Source organism: Chelonoidis abingdonii, chromosome 7 (assembly GCF_003597395.2).
Source record: "Chelonoidis abingdonii isolate Lonesome George chromosome 7, CheloAbing_2.0, whole genome shotgun sequence".
Lineage (NCBI taxonomy): Eukaryota > Metazoa > Chordata > Testudines > Testudinidae > Chelonoidis > Chelonoidis abingdonii.
Genome location: NC_133775.1, coordinates 55,984,312 through 56,001,643, shown reverse-complemented (window position 1 = coordinate 56,001,643; position 17,332 = coordinate 55,984,312). Strand labels below are relative to the sequence as shown.

The 17,332-nt window shown below is 44.4% G+C and overlaps 1 protein-coding gene and 1 long non-coding RNA gene across 2 annotated transcripts in view; one reads left to right on the top strand and one right to left on the bottom strand.

Moving 5' to 3' along the window:
- Window positions 1-17,332, bottom strand: part of SHCBP1L (SHC binding and spindle associated 1 like) — a 47,984-nt gene that overhangs the window by 9,667 nt on the left and 20,985 nt on the right. The window contains exons 6-7 of the mRNA XM_032779464.1: window positions 12,646-12,751; window positions 3,193-3,346 (exon numbers count right to left, since the gene is read on the bottom strand). Of these exons, the coding sequence (XP_032635355.1) occupies window positions 3,193-3,346; window positions 12,646-12,751 (260 nt within the window). The remainder of the gene's footprint in view (window positions 1-3,192; window positions 3,347-12,645; window positions 12,752-17,332) is intronic.
- On the top strand, window positions 8,300-10,509 carry LOC116824277 (uncharacterized). Its single transcript, XR_004373595.2, has 3 exons — window positions 8,300-8,431; window positions 9,749-9,850; window positions 10,328-10,509. It is a non-coding gene; the product is annotated as an uncharacterized LOC116824277 (long non-coding RNA).

Below are 17,332 nucleotides of genomic sequence, written 5' to 3'. Positions count from 1 at the left end.
AGCTTTTAAAGCCTCTTTGAGGATGGCATAAAACCTCTGCTGCTTATTGGTGCAGACCTGATATTTGAAGGCTCTGCACACAGTACAGCAATTTGGGGAACAGGCTTACTGCAAGCAGAACAAATAGCAAATGCGTATGTCTGCCTCAAGGAATCAGGAGGGAAATGACATACACTGCTTAAATCCACCTTTCTTATCAGAATCGTTGGAAGTGTGATCATCCGGGAACAAAAAATCTGAGAACTCTAAGTCCAAAATAAAATGTGCAAGACGACAACCGTTTTACCAAATGTCATAAGTTAAAGTTTGGGGTGAAAACAACAGAAACCTACTGAGAGGGCTGGATCTGCATAGCCTTTTGCAGTCCATGCTATGAACATCTGCTATGAGAGTACACTGATGTAGCCTTAAAGAAACTGATTTGCAGAAGGATCACAAAGTTCAGCCACAGATCTCAAGTTTGAATAGGCCAAGGCCACCTCAAAGAACCTTAACTTTATTTCTCTATTCTGAGTTTACTGACCATAATGCTACATTAACCTATTTTGCATTTAAAATATCTAAGGGATCAGCAAAGATTTTTTGAAGGGATGTTTTGAAGTGGTCTGATGCTGTTGCCTGTTAGTGATCTTTAGCAGAGAGTTCACTATTTAGATATACTACAGTATCATGTATTCTAAGTGTTTTAGTTAGTGATGGTTACATTATTTACAAGTAGTCATTACACTCATAAGTAGCTCCTCAAAGACCTCGAAAGAGAAGATGATGGAATCTGGTTATACTGTGGCATAAAACAGGCAAGCCCATTAAGGCAAAGTGCCGGATATAATGGAGAACTTCCTCTGATACAGAAGAATAAAAAATCCAAACTAGAAACCCAGGAACAGGTATAAAGCAGCCAACATTAAGAGTATGGCTACACTAAGAGTTTACAAATGTGCAGCTGCACTGCTGTAAACTCTCTAATAGAGCTGCTCTAAGCCAACAAGGGAGAGCTCTCCTGTTGGCTTAACTATTCCAGCCCCCGTGAGCGACAGAAGCTATGTAGGTGGGAGAAGCTCATCCGCTGACATAGTGCTGTTCACACCGGCGCTTATGTCAATGTAACTTATGTCGCTCAAGGGGATGATTTATTCACATCCCTAAGCAACATAAGCTTTGCCAGCATAATCTGTAGTGTAGTCATAGCCTTAATTTCCTTTCTCATGGATATTTTGAATGAATGACTCAGTGGCTGAAGACACAGTGCGCACATGTATTATGGACACATTTAACCTTGGCGGATGAGACAGATAGGATCTAGGAATAGACATTTCAGTACACCATTCTTGAGCATTCATTCATTAGACTTACCTGCTCTGAAGTCTCCTAGGACCACAGAGACATTTGTTCACCTAAAGCAAGCAAAGCAGAGAGGCTGGGGACATAGGCTGCCATTTTGGAGACTAGGGTAGACAATCGCTCAGAGGCATGACACGAAGTTACAGAGCTAGCCAGCTTGGGTAAGCCATAAGAGGAATACTTACTAGCATATCTTCTGTTTCTCATCCATTTTAAGTAAACTCTCCTGAAGGGAAGGCCTGACTAGATTTAAGAGAAACCAGTCTAGGGAATAATCTGGAAGGTTGAATGGGAGTTTAGAACTTGAATTGTCCACAACTGGGATGCAAGAGGAAGTTTAAGTGCACCTGGATTGTTGCCAAATAACTTTCCAGAATGCTATTGATTGATTAATGCGTATTCAAGTGTGACACTAGTGGAAATCTATCAAGTTGTGGATTGAGTAGGATCTCAGAGATATCTTCTACTCTAAGGTCTTGCCAGATGAAAAAGAGTACTTCTAGATGCAATGTCATCACTTTAAGAGGAAGCCATTCAAGTGCTGAAAAATGAGATGGAGAGTACTTTAAAAATAAACTGTTACAGGTACCAAAGAGTGCAAAAACCTGTCAATGTCAAAAACAGATTCATTCTTTCTCCAATAAAAAGGACAGAGCTTCAATTTTGCACCTGAAATCAGTTGCATGTGTACATGACAGAACTGAAGTTAAATAATTTGTGCCTGACATTTTGCACTTGCACTGAATTGTATATGCATGATTGGCATGCCAGTTTAGACCCTATTAAAAATTAGGGCCAAGGGTCGTCTTATACCAATACTAAATGCATGAATACTATTGGTGTTGGCCAAGCTAAGGAAAATTTTTCAAAAGGCTTCAGTGAAGAGGGACATATACTTTGAGGCTAATTATTGAGTTTGTTTTCAGTTCCTTCTTGGTTTAGTAACCTGAAGAAAAAAAATCTAGTTGCTAACCTGTCGAAAAAGGATATAAAAAGTTTTAGTCCTCACATTTACTACTTCCATCTTCACTTGTTAACTAGGAATGCTGCCATTTATCAACACAGACTACTACATTACTGGTTTCTTAACAATGAATAAGGCTAAGATTTAGTCATGGGTATTTTTAGTAAAAGCCATGGACTGGTCATGGGCAATATACAAAAATTCACCATCCGTTACGTGTCCATGACTTTTACTATAAATACCTCTGACTAAATCTTAAAGGGGCCGCTGATGGGGAGCAGTCATCCTGGGGAGCTGCTGCTGGGGGGTGGGGGTGGGGCTAGCTCCAGCACCAGCTGCACCGGGGAAGGATGCCAGGGGCCATCTGGGGAAGCAGCTACTCTGGCCACTTGAGGACTGTCACCAGGGGTCACCAATAGCAGCTGCACTGGCCATCTAGGGCCTGTTGCTCAGGCTGTCCCCAGGGCCACTCCAGCAGCGGCTAGCTGCAGGGCTGCTCCAGGAGGGGCCAGTGTAATTGTCCCTAGGGCCACCTGAGCAGCTGGCCCTGGGGTCAGCTACACTGGCCCCCACAGAAGTCACAGATTCCATGACTTTCCACAACCTCTGTGACTTCTGTGACAAACATGGAGCCCTAACAATTCTTACTGAATGAATATATCACTAAATTCCTTATATACTGTATTCGGTTGCACAATATTTTAAACCGGGATGACTAACATTTTATTCTGTCTAATGTTTTCAGATTCAGTGTTACTAATCCCTTTAGAATTCCCAGTGGGTTCTCTCTGCCTCCCTATTTACTTGTAGTAATTGCTGATCTGAAAGACTGCTTTATATAGTTGCAATTTGTAACATATTAAAAGTAAGTAGAATGCACTGCTGACCTTGAATAATAATATCCTCAGTTAACTTGGAGAGGTTTAGAGCCTTATATTCTCCTGGGAAAATGACCACATTATCGCCACTGTAACAGCTATCCAAAGCCATGTTTAAATTATCATGTTGTTGAAGCAGTGTGTCAACAGAAAAATCCTTAACCTGTACAGGAAAGAGGGAGCAACAACTATTAAGACAAAACACACACAAACACCATGAAATGTTTGAATTAACAGCCAATCTTTTGAAATCTGCTGCACTGTTATTTCTTACAGTGTCATTTACCTTTGTAGAGTTCATTTCAAACATGTTGGATGTGGAATCCCACGTTCCTGCCCATCCCAATCCCCTGTGGAACATTCTCAAGCTTTCCTGGCTGCAGAGAGCGCATAAAGGGAGTGACAAAAATGAATCTGCTCCTTTCCTGCCAGCTGCCATCTTTCCCATAGCTAAGCTTTCTCCTTCATGAGACCATCTGATCTCCAGCCCCCTCCTGCTCTTTCCCCCTTGACTTCGGGATTAGTTGCGCAAAATAGAGTAGCCTACATGTTTGGAGTCATTTGGCTAAACTGTGGCAGCTGATCCCCACCAGCAGCTCCCCTTCCATGTTCTGTTGCAAGAAGAAAATCTTCAGCCCATGTGGAGACCAAGGAAGAATGCACCTGGTCCCATGTCCCAGAGGAGACTCCCACCATTGCTGCTCCCCCTTGGCCCAAAACTCTTCATTGGAGGTGGTCAGAATGGAGTATTGGGGAGGGGAAACTCAACCCTCATGTGAAAGGTAACAGGTTGATGGTTGTTGAGAGCTCAAGAGGAGGGGGAAGAGATATTAGGGAGTGAGTGTAATATGGCTCAGTGCCTGAGAGTGTGCATGATGGGTGCATATATGTCATAGGGTGGCTGGCCCTGACTCCCCTTATATCTACCTGTGACAGGATTCTTTAAGGAGAGCAAAGCCATCTGGGCAGCTAACTAGCTAAAACATACCTGGGCCTGATAAAAGGCTCAGCTAGAGGGAAGTGCTCCCAAAGACTCTAGCACAGTGGTGGGCAGCCCATGGGCCCCACGCGGCCCACCAGGGTAATCCGCTGGCAGGCCGCGAGACAGTTTGTTTACATTTGCACAGCCGCCTGCAGCTCCAAGTTTGTCATTCCCAGCCAACGGGAGCTGTGGGAAGCAGAGAACAGCACATCCCTGCAACCTGCACCGCTTCTCGTGGCTCCCATTAGCCAGGAACAGCGAACCGCAGCCACTGGGAGCTGTGGGTGGCCATGCAAATGTAAACAAAGTGTCTGGTGGCCCGCCAATGGATTACCCTGACAGGCTGCACACAGCCCGCAGGTGGCCCACCACTGCTCTAGCAGGAGGATAACTATGGCCTGTTCATCTCCAAGCTGACACATGAAAGGAGTAAAAAAGGGGCCAGCTGGCATAAACCTTCTCCAAGAGGAGTTCTGTGGATGTACTCCTCATCTGAGATGCATGAGCTTGTTTTGTATGTTAACCCAGCTCTGGAACGGGTGCTAGGAACTCCTGAACTTGGAAGAAGATGCTTGTCAGCATTAGCCCCCAGGTCAGAAGAAGGGTTGGAGTTGAGGGGCTTAATGAGATGCAGCTTTTTATACTCTGTGTAGTAAAAAAAAAAAAAAAAAAAAAAGAAAGAAAGAAAGAAAGAAAAGTTAAAACGTCACAAAGAGTGTATCTTGTTCTGTTCCCAAGTCTGAGTAAATCATTGCATGACCTCAACAGAATAAGAGGGCAGCAGGACTGCAGGGCCACACAATGCCCAAAGTGGGCATGCTTAATGACATCTACCTGTTACAATATACTATTGGTATAAAGGAAGAAAAAGTAAATGATGAAGAGAGGAGGAGAGAAAGATAAGGGGAGGGATTAGTAGAAGGAACAATTCATAATTAGGGCTCTACCAAATTCATGGTCCATTTTGGTCAATTTCATGATGACAGGATTTTAAAAATTGCAAATTTAATGATTTCAGTTATTTAAATCTGAAATTTCAGTGTTATAATCGTAAGGCTCCTGACACAAAAAAAGGAGTTGTGGACTGGTTGAAATATTAGTGTAGGGGAGGTTGCAATATTGCTACCCATATTTCTGTGTCTATCAGCACATGGTCATAGATTCCTGGAGTAACAATACAAATGCCTTTCATACCAGACAAGGTGGGTGAGGTTATATCTTTTATTGCATCAACTCCTGTTGCTGAGAGAGACAAGCTTTCAAGCTTACTCAGAGCTCTACTTCAGGTCTGGGAAACATACTCAAGAGTGTCACAGCTAAATACAAAGTGGAACAGATTGTTTAGCATAAGTAGTTCACACATATTTCAAGGGACCATTCAAGGTGAACAACCCTGCAGTGATAGCGGGGAAAGGAAAGGCGGGAGGGAAAGCCAGCTGAGGGGACTGTTAGTGGGTTATAGATTGTTGTAATCTATAAATCCAGTGTGTCTACTCAATCCATAATTTTTAGTGCCTTGCAAAGTTATGAATTTAAGCTCCTAAACTCATATTTTGAAAGTATTGTGACGGTTTCCTTTGAGGATGAGAACAGATAGGTCAGATACAGAGTGATCATTTTGTGAAAAGCATTCAACCACAGGTGATATGGTGTTTTTTGTCTTTTATCATTTTCCTGTGTAAGTTCATTTGAGAGCATAGTGGGGCTTCACATATTTGTTGTTGGGGCATTGAGTGCACTGGATGAGGTACACATGTTGTGATAGGCATGTGTAAGACCCATGGATCTTGTAAGGTGTTAGGGTGTTGATCACTGTAGCAGTGGAGACACATCTGCAGGTTTTGCATCTATTGTTGTGACAGGGCCTGGTGCCACTTTGAATTGATATGTTTTGGTCTGTGGGGAATTTGCTTCTGATTATGAGCTCAGAGAGGCTGGGGGACTGTTTGAAGGCCAAAAGAGGAGTTTCAGGAAAGATATCTTTCAGGATGTGGTCCCCATCAAGTATGGATTGTGGTTGTTTTGATGGTACCTCCATGTGGGTTTCAACGTTGGGTGTTAGGTGACAATTATGGGGGTGTGGTTAGAGGAGGGTTTATTTCTGTATTGAAGCGTGTTCTCTCGAGGTATTTGGATGACCTGTTCCATGAAGCAATCTACTTCTCTGGTGAAGTGTTTTTGTTTGGTGAAGGCAATTTTGCGTGAATTGAGGTGTATACCCAGACTCTCTCCTCAGAGCATATTCTGTGGTATCTGAGTGCCTGGCTGCAGATAACAGATTTCTTGGTGTGTTTAGGGTGCCTATTGGATTTATGAAAGTAAATATGGTGACCTGTGGGTTTCTTGTACATAGTTGTCTGTAGGGTTCCATTGTTGAAGCTGAAAAGGATGTCCAGGAAGTTGATGCTAGTGTGGGAGTGTTTCAGAGGGAGTTTAAGGGATGGGTGGTGGTGATTGAAGTTGTGGTAGAAATCTATGAGAGAGTTTAAGTTATTGTCCAGATGATGAAAATATCCTTGATGTATCTCAGGTATATCATTAGTTTCTAGTGCATTCATGCCAGACAGAAGCCTTTGAGCTTTAGGATATTTATGTAGAGACAAGCTTCTTGAGAGGGCCATAGGTCCCAAGTTTAAAGGTGCTCTAGGAGAGCCTCCCTAAGTGAGGAAGTCTGGTGAACAGTCTTCAAATGTAGAGGAGCAGAAGGAAAGGTTACTTGCCTTGTGCAATAACTGAAGTTCTTTGAGGTGTGTCTCCCTGTGGGTGCTCCACTTTAGGGGGAAAGTGTGTCCTGGCACCGTCAATTGGAGATTTATGGTCTCGCGCATGCGCAGTTGGTGTTTTGCGGTGCTGTTGGTGCCGCGTGTAGCATGCGCATGACCTGAGCCCTCTAGTGCCTTCTCTACCGCAGAGTCCTCACTGTGAACACCAAAGTAGAGGAGAGGTGTGTGGGTAGTGGAGCACCCACAGGGACACACACCTCTAATAACTCCAGTTACTGCACAAGGTGAGTAATCTTTCTTCTTCCTTTTGAGTAGTGTCCCTGGAGGTGTTCCACTTTAGGTGACTGCAGAGCAGTGCTCCGTTAAGGGCTGCAGGGACTTTGGGTTCGTTTGAGTCATTGAAGTAAGTACTGTGAGGTCCACTACGGCGTCAGCCCTGGAGTCCTGTGTGACTGCATAGTGCTTTGCGAATGTGTGGACAGAGGCCCAAGTGCCGGCCTTACAGAGCTCTAGTATTGGACCATTATTAAGGAATGCTACTTAAGATGAAATGGACCTAATAGAATGTGCTCTAATGTGCTCCAGTGGTTCTGTATTCCAGATATGGTAGCATGTTTGAATGCATGTGGAAATCCATTTGGATAATCTCTGAGTGGATATAAAGTCTCCTTTCAAGCACTCAGTAGTAAAGATGAAAAGTCTAGGGGATTTCCTGAAAGGTTTGGTTCTTTTGAGGTAGAACACTAGCGCCCTTCTAATATTTAGAGTGTGTAGGGCAGCTTCTGTTGGAGTACCGTGAGGTTTAGAGTACAATGTCAGTAGGTGAATAGATTGGTTCATGTGAAATGCTGAAGTTACTTTCGGTAAGAACTTAGGATGCGGACTTAACATGATCTTGTCCTTGAAGAATGTTGTGTAAGGGGTGCTCATGGCAGATCCTCCAATCTCGCTCATCCTTCTGGCCGAGGTAAGGGTGACCAGGAAGGCTAATTTCATCGATAAGCAGAGTAATGAACTGGTGGCTAATGATTCGAATGGTGGTCTGGTGAGACATTTCAGTACCAGGCTGAGGTCCCATGTTGGCATAGGTCGTTGAACATCTGGGTAAACGTTTATGAAACCCTTGAGGAAGTGTTTTGTAGTTGGGTATGCAAACGTCAAAGTTCGATTTCTCAGTGGAATGCTGAAATGGCCGCAAGATGGATTCCGATGGAGCTCATTGTTAAGCCATTGCTTTTCAGCTCCAATAGGTATTATAAGATAGATGCCAGTGGTGCTGAATCGTTATCAAGTGTCTTCCTTGACACCAGGCCAAGAACCTCCATTTTTGAAGGTAGGTATTTCTCATAGTCCGTTTCCTGCTGTTTAATAACACACTTAACTTGTTCTGAGCAGGTTATTTCATCACAGTGGAACCATTCAGGAGCCAGGCCTGTAGATGGAGTATCTCCAGGTTCCCATGGAGAGTGCGACCATTGTGCTGAGTCAGCAGATCCGGCCAGTGAGGGAGAACTCGCAGGGTGTATATTGCCATGTGTAACAGGTAAGGAAGGATACCCCTCTCTGGGCCATGTCAGAACTGTAAGCATAAACCTTGTACCTGTCTGCTTGTATCTTGTATATCATTGGTATCAGTGAAAACGCATACATGAGTTGTACCTCCCATTTGATGAGGAAAGTGACCGTAGTCCCGGTCCTGATCTTGAAAAGAACATCAGACATTTGCGATTAATCGGGGATGCGAACAGATAGACGGTGGGAGCAACCCACCGTTTAATGACTGAACTCAGGAGCTCTCCGTTCATCTCCCATTCATGATCCTGAGAGAAGGACCTGCTGAGCATGTCTGTTGTTGCATTCTGACAGCCCGGCAGGTAACACGTTGAGATGTTTGTTATGTTGTATGCACCAAAAGTCTCATGGCTGCTGTGCATAGAGAATGTGAGCAAGCAACTCCTTGCCTGTTGATGTAGAACACACAGGCAATATTGTCGGTCATAATTTGAATGGATTCGTTCCATATATGAGGTAGGAAATGTCTGCAGGCATTGCGGACTGCTCGTAGCTCTAACAAATTGATGTGCAGTTAAATCTCTCACAGAGACCATTTGGCCTGTCTGGTGTGTTCACCACATGTGAGCACCTCAGCATATCAGTGAGGAATCTGTGGTGATCACTGTTGTCAAGGGTTCCTGTTGGAAAGGAATACTCATACAGACATTTTGTGGACTTGTCCACCATTGTAATGCGTACTGGACATTTTGTTTGTGTAGGTTGTGTTTGCTTGGTATGTATACTGTGCACAGCCAACCTCGTAGGCATCGCATATGTAATTTTGCATGTCATGCCATGAATGTCATGGCCGTCATGTGTCCTAGTAATTGTAGGACAGTGCGAGACCGAACTTGAGGACTGACTTGTACCTCTGAGATGAGGTTCGTGAATCTGGTAAGGGTTAATGACGCGTTGGCTTTTATAGCATCAAGGTGTGCCCCAGTAAAGTCTAGTTGTTGTACCAGGTTTATGGATGATTCTGGTTTGTTTATTTGTAGAACGAGCTCCCAGAATAGAGTGATAGTGGACGGCGTCCATTGTCTCTCGCAGAGTTGGGACTTTGATAAGGCAAATCGTCCAGGTACAGGAAAATCATTATTCCCTGTTTGTGTGGATGTGCCGCTACCACCGCTAGAGTTTTGGAGAAGACTCTTGGTGCCATGGATAGGCCAAATGGTAGTACCCTGTATTGGAAATGTTCTCGTCCTACCATTGATGCTGGCATTATCGTATGGTCGCTGTTGTTGTCTGTTGTTTAAGGAGTCTCTAGGTCTCTAATATGCTTGGTATCTCCTTCTCTTTGCAGGGTTGGTGTAAATCTCCAAGGTGCAGACTGTGGCCCAAGAGACCTTCACTGAATGAAGCACCTCATCTGACTTCTGAGAAAAGAGTTATTCCCGGTCGAAAGGTAAGTTCTCTACTTTTGTCTGGAGTTCTTTTGATATCCCTGAGGGCTGAAGCCATGAGGCTCAGTGTGTTACTACAGCTGTGGCCGTTGTTCAGGCTGCTGTGTCAATTGTGTCCAATGCCACCTGAAGGACTGTTTTGGATATGAGCTGGCTCTCAGTGACAATGGCCTGGAATTGCGTCTGTTTTTCCTCTGGGAGCTCAGATGTGAACTGGGCAAATTTCCCAGAGTTGTTGTAGTTGTATCTGGCCAGTAGGGCTCAATAATTGGCCACTTGAAACTGAAGGGTGCAGGAGGAATATTCTTTGTCTCCAAACAAGTCAAGTCTTTTGTGTTTTGTCATGGGGTGTAATCTTGAATTGTGGCTGTTCATTACAGTGATTTACTGCCTCAACAACTAGGGAGTTGGGAGGTGAGTGCGCAAACAGAAAGTTTGCCCCCTTGGATGGTAATATTTTCTATCTGCTTTTTTTGCAGGTGGGCAGAATAGAAGCATGTCTGCCAGACTGTCTCCGCAGGATCCAAGATGGCCTCATTGATGGCACTGACAATTTCGGAGGCAGATGCAGATTGCAGTATTTGTACCAGCTTGTGCTAGTTTGTCTTTACATCCTCCAGTGGGTTGTCGTGGCTTTGCATGACCCTTGAACAGCTTTTGAAACTGTTTAAAGTCATCTGCCGAGGCTGGCAGTGGGGGCATAATCCCCTCATCTGGGGAAGAAGGTGAATTGTGTACAGAAGATGTCATGGTCTGTGCCCATCTCTGTGTCCTCTCCCCCTTCCTGTGTCTCCAAGGGTTGTGGTGTGGGAGATGCTGGGTTAGAGCACAGTTCACATCTATGCACCGTGGACAGTCTAGAAAGCTGACCCCTTTTTGAGCTCCATGGTTCTCAAATTGCCCGTTGCATTGGGAAAGCCATAGGAGGGTACATCCATGGGGGTCCACACCATGGTTGGTTCATCTGGTGTCTTGGACCCATGTGGCTCCATGTTGGTCAGTGGACCTTAGGTGAGGAGTGATGTGGAGATATGAGGTACTGTCCCTGCATCTCCTCCTCATCATCACTGGAGAACTGTGCTATGTCCTGTGGGCTGTGATCTCCTCTGGAGCCTGTGGGGGAGCCCTCGGCACCGAGTATCAGTTTTGTGTGTATAAGTCACCTCATGGACAAGATCCCATTTCATGTGTCTCCAGGTGTTTATCCTCAAAGTATGGACCCATTCGCTGGAACATATACAGGATCAGGTACTGGTCCCAAGCCAGCTATTGGATTCCCTCAGATAGTGGGTAATCCCAAAGGTGGTCTGCAAGGGTCTTTTCATATGCCTTCTAGACCCCACAGGTGCTTAACAAATGTCCACTTAGGGGATGGGAGCATACCTGGGACACAGAACAGCACAAGGCACCTGGAACTCCATAGAAGGGAATCAAAGCATCATTCATCTGGAGGCTCTGTGCTGTTAAGCTCACCCTATGAAGGTTCCAGAGGGAAAGGGGTCTGAGCAGGTCTGTCTTCATTTACTTACTGAAGGCAAGGCTAGAGAAGCTTTGTCTACCTCCAGAAACTCATGAAGATCCTGAGAAGTATTCTTTTCCCCTGAATGAACAAGAAGTATTTTTAAAAAATATCTTCCCCTGTAATTCTTTCCTAATTCTCCAGAGGCATAGGAAGCTTACTCAGATATGCAACTTCTTTTACCACTGTTATCCAGAACTTCAGAGTTTTAGACCACTGAATGGTATCTTGCTCAGTTCAGTTCTGGAGTGGTGTCCACAACTGGAGGTGAGGCCAAGTATATCTCTTAGCTATGGTGGAACAAAAGGAGGCAATGGAAAGGCCAAGACGGCCAGATTCAAGGGACAAATATCTCATTAAGGCAGAATTTCTGGATGAACAAAAACCAAGGGGGAGGGGGGAATGAGTGGGACAAAGAACCATCTGAGAGGAACAGAATTAAATGAAGCCAGGCTGCAACAATTTAGGGTGGTAAGACTGGATAAAGCAGCAAGAGTCACTTTCACAGGTAGAAGGCTTCTAGCTAATTCAAACACAGATGAAATTCCCTCTTGTGGAGACAGAGCATCTAGCTTCATGACCTTTTTTCATGGCTGTGGTGTCCACTGGTCCCTAGAGCAATAAGTAATAATGGACATCTCATCTCCAAAACACCCAGAACAGTCTCTTAACATATGAGCCTGTGACAGCCTATCACTAACTGGTAAGAGATACCCTTTTCTAGGACTATTGCTGGCCATGGCAAAATGGAGCTACTGCCCTCCAAGCCAGAAAAGAGAGATCCCCATGTACACCCTGCTGCACATCTACTTCTGTCAACTCATCTAATGAGCTCTATGGTCTGCTGTAGGGAGAAGGAGAGAGAAAATGTGGAAGTGTGAGGAAAGGGATGCCAGCAAGCCACAGTAGCCAAGGTTTTCCCGAAGTGCTCTGCAGTGGAATGACAACAAGTTGTTTCTGCAAAGAGAGGTAAAATAAACAGAGCTTGTTGTGCAGTTACTAGGCTTACATACGGGGAGTTTTGACAACAACTAATAGTTCATTTCAGACTAATGGATTGCCTATTAGAAATGTATATTCTCTCATCCCATAGACTGAGAGGATTCTATGCGACCACTTCAGTTAGATCAGGAAGTAAAAGTTTAAGAGGTCAATTTTGAATAACAATCTCCTTCAAGACAGCTATGCACTAATATCCCCTAGGTCATTTGGCCTTGGTTTTGTTTAGCACACTTAGTCCTTCTGACTCATATAAAACATAATCGAAGTCTTCCTCACCATTTCTGCTGTCATTGTTTTAGCTACAATATGAGTTACAGTTTTCCCATCATCTCTGTGTCCTCTCCTACGCCTCAGTATCCTTGGGGTCAGAGGTCCATGAGCTCTGTAATTCAGACCAAAATCTATGTACTACAATTAGTTTTATACAAAGCATTTCTGATGGTATGTAAAATTGTTTGACTTTAAGAAGTTTTATGCTGAATTTATTAGATTTTAACAGATATATGCATTTAAACATCTTCATCCATGACAAACATAACAAACGTCTCCAGCATCACAAAACTTTCAGTGTTAAATGAAAGATATGCAAAAGCAGCACATTTGGTATTTCCAAATTTGTTCAGACAAGTCACTTTCCACTTTGCTGCCATTTCCAGAATCCTATAAATTAATATATTTCATGAATTTGGCTTTAGGGTCCTGGGCTTTGACCCATGTTTGAAAACAAACATTGAACTCTATTTAAACATTGTTCCTAGTATAATCCATTCAAAAAGACTGTCCGAGTGACCAGTACAGGTAGGCAAAAAAATATTAAGGCTATTTTCAAAAAGCAGCTTCTAGCCTAGGTCACCAGTTTGACTCTATCTTTTGATACAACATCATTCCTTTACTATACCAATCTCCAATGAAAAGTGCATATGGAGTGTCCAAACAAAAACCTACCAAAAAAACCCTGACACATTTCTTAAAATGTAGGCATATCTTGAAGTGTGTTATGGTTAGAAAGGAGACTCTTCAAATAAACCACTTCCATTTTAGAAAGCAAAGAGAATTTAAATCTGCAAGAGATGCAGGGCAAGGAGGAGGATTAGAAGGCATGGGGGGTGGGTGGGAGGGGAAGAGGCAGGACAGAAACAGAAAAGGACAGGGAGAGGCTTGTTGGGGGAAGGGAAGAAAAGCAGGAGCAGAAGTGTCTGGAGCCACTAGACCACACTCCCCAGCAGAACCTGGAACTAAACCCTTTATTCCCAAGTCTCAACATTACTTTGCTATCTAGGAAATCGTTGTGAAACCCACTGAAAGTATGTCTCTCCAGTCCTCATCTAGTGGCAGACCCATACAGAAGATGAACTAACACAGCTGACAGCAAGAGAAGGCAGTTTAAGTGGTAGAGAGCTGTGCCATGAACCAAAAGATCCCAAATACGCTGTTGACCTATGTAGGGGGTAAATCTGTTCCCACATACACCTCTACCCCGATACAATGCTGTCCTTGGGAGCCAAAAAATTTTACCGTGTTATAGGTGAAACCGCGTTATATCAAACTTGCTTTGATCCGCTGGAGTGTGCAGCCCCCCCCCCCCCCCCAAGAGAGCTGCTTTACCATGTCATATCTGAATTCGTGTTATATCAGGTCGCATTATATCGGGGTAGAGGTGTAATGGAATTTGTATTTGAAATTTAAGTTTAAAAAAATAAAGACTTACTGCATAAGACATTAAACTAACAGTAATGTTGCAAAGTCAAGCACTCAGAAGTTAGAAAATGTTAAAATTAAGTTTTCCTGTGCAGTCTTAATTCAGCTTCCTTGTGCATATGTTATGATAGAGTTTAATTATGTGTTCATGTATATTTTTTTCCCTACAGAACTCCTGCCTCATTAAGTTCACAGGACAAACTGTGCTGTAGGAATGAATCAAGGTTCTGTACTGAGTGAAACTGTTGTAGGACTGCTGCCTCATTTGTTGCAGAAGTTGGAAGATGTGTAATGAATGAGGCAGAGAACTATCATTAGGGCAGCCGAATAACATGGAAATTGAATTCTGTCCCTGACACTGCCACAGAGTTCCTATGTGATGCTATGTATGTCACGTAAAGAAAACTTTTTACAGGTGGTCACTAATTGTGCATTCCTCATTTTCTAGGTACCTAGCTTGAGATACACGTGGGTTCATTTGTGTTAAGTGCTGAGTGCACACAACTGAGGCCTGGTCTATACTACGTGTTTAAATCGATTTTAACAGCGTTAAATCGATTTAACACGGTCCTCGTCCACACTACAACGCTCTTTATATCGATATAAAGAGCTCTTTATATCGATTTCTGTACTCCTCCCCGACGAGAGGAGTAGCACTAAAATTGATGATAATATATCGGATTAGGGTTAGTGTGGACGGAAATCGACGGTATTGGCCTCTGGGCGGTATCCCACAGTGCATCACTGTGACCGCTCTGGACAGCAATCTGAACTCGGAGGCACTGGCCAGGTAGACAGGAAAAGCCCCGCGAACTTTTGAATCATTTCCTGTTTGGCCAGCGTGGAGCTTTCATCAGCACAGGTGACCATGCAGAGCTCATCAGCACAGGTAGCCATGCAGTCTCCCGAGAATCGAAAAAAAGCTCCAGCATGGACCACACAGGAGCTACTGGATCTTACCGCTATATGGGGAGAGGATTCAGAGCTAACAGAACTGTGTTCCAAAGGACGAAATGAAAAAATATTCAAAAAAATTTCCAAGGCTATGCTGGGAAAAGGACACACCAGGGACTCAGTGCAGCGCAGACTGAAAGTTAAGGAGCTCAGACAGGCATACCAGAAAACCAAGAGAAAGCAGCGGAATAGGTCCTGGGCAAGGGCTGAAAACATGCACTTCTACCGAAGCTGCATGCAATTTCGGGGGCTGCGCAAACCACTACCCCCCTGCCATGCATTCAGATCAGAGTTGGAGTATCAACCATGGCTGAGGATTCGCGGAGGGGAAGAGAGAAGAAGAGGAAGAAGAGCTTGCTGAGAGCACACAGCACTCCCTTAGTCCCAACACCAAAGCTTTTGTGACCAGACGGAATACCCTCCACCCACCCAAGAAGCACTAGCCAGACATGAATGCCATGGAAGACCTCTGGTGAGTGTTGCCTTTGTAAATATCAACATGGTTAAAAAGCAAGTGTTTAATGAATTGATTTTCATGAGCTTGGGAGCATTCGCGGCAAAGTTACGGAAAGTTTTTAACATGTCGGGGATGAGCAAAATCATAACAGGGCATCTCCAATGAACGCTCCTGGAGTAACCAAAAGCCTTTGCAGAAGGTTTCTGGCAGCAGCCTTGTTCCGTCCACCATGGTAGGATGCTTGACAGCCATGCACGAGCAAGTATCGGTACCAATTTATGACAAAGCATAGCTGCCGTAAGGTCCGGGAGCTGGCATTCAAAAAACATCCGTTCTTTATCTCGCTCTGTAAGCCGCAGCAGAATGGATATCGTCATGGTAACCTGGTTGAAATTTCAGGAATTAATTAAGGACAGAGAAGTCCATCCTCTGGCTGTGTGCTAAACGAATCTTCTTGCACATTAGCCAAGCGTGGGGAGGGAAGGAAAGGATAGTGCTTGCGTTGCCTAGCAGGAATCTTCCCAGCTACAAGCCATGCGGTGGGGGAAGGGGTTTTGATTAGCAGTGATCTTCCCATGAATACCAGCCATGCGGTGAGGTGAGGCAGGGTAAAAGCAATCCGAGAATTGGATTAAGTTGGAGGTGGGGTTTGGCCTGCTCTGCACATTAACAGGAAAGAAGCACAAGAGGCACTGTGTAAATGAAGTGCTGCAAAGCCAAAAGAAAATAAGCTTTACCAATAGCCGCCATCAGGTGAATCTGAAATGCCCGGCCTGGCTGAATCTGTAACACCAAGCCGCAGCTACCAAATTAAGATGAGAAGAAAGGCAGATCGTTGTAGTTAAATGCACATAGTGCTAATGTAGGTGAATAGTGTTTGTACTGGAAGGAAGTATATATCCATTGTCTTAAAAGTGTATCGTTTTAAATGACTCTCTCCACGTTTTAATCCTCCTACCATCCCTTCGATAGGCTTATGTCAGAATAAGGCGGATGGAAGAAGAGAACGTGAAGATGAAAGTTGTCTAGAGAATCATGGGAAGCAACACGCAGTGAAAGACTCATCAGAATGAATGGACAGAACGTTGTGAACTAAAAGGTACAGGACAGATGCAGGAAACAGTGAGGATAGGATGATGAACCAATGTGAGGATAGGGGACGCCCGAGTGAGAGGTGGCTAGAAGGAAGATCAGAAGTTAGCAGAAGATCACGGTGGCGGGATGCAAGTATCGGAGTTGCTGCATGGATCAAGACTGATATCCTCCGACGTCTGGTGGATTGCTTCAGGAAGACAGCGGGTCAACAGAGTGCGCTGCAGCCCCTGGTACCACCCTCAACCCTTCCCCATGTCCAATAGCTTCTCTCACCAGAGGTGTAGAACGCGCTGGGGGAAGCTTCTGCACCTGCCCACTCTCCCCCTGGGAAGTCCAAACCAAGAAGGTGTCATTACAACGGAAATGTGCTAACGGCCTTTCCTTCCCTCTACAAACCGCACCCGGATACCGTTTGAAATTCTCTGCCTATTTTATAATTACTTTTAATACATGACTTTAAATGATCACGACTATTTCTTAAGCAAGCTTACAGGGAATGAATTTATAATAAAAAAACATGATTTTAAAACAATACGTGACTAAGCAAAGCTGAATAAGGGGAGGAGTGGTTGCTTAACAGGGAGGAGCAAGGGAGGGCGGGTTCATGAAGGGAAACAACACAGCATCAACACGAACCCTGGTCTGATGATGAAACTGCGTTTCAAGCTTCCTCTGATGCGCACCGCTCCTGTGGCTTAATCGTCTGGTTCTGACTGCGTGTACTCAGCGCCAAGGTGATTTGCCTCAGCCCACCACCCA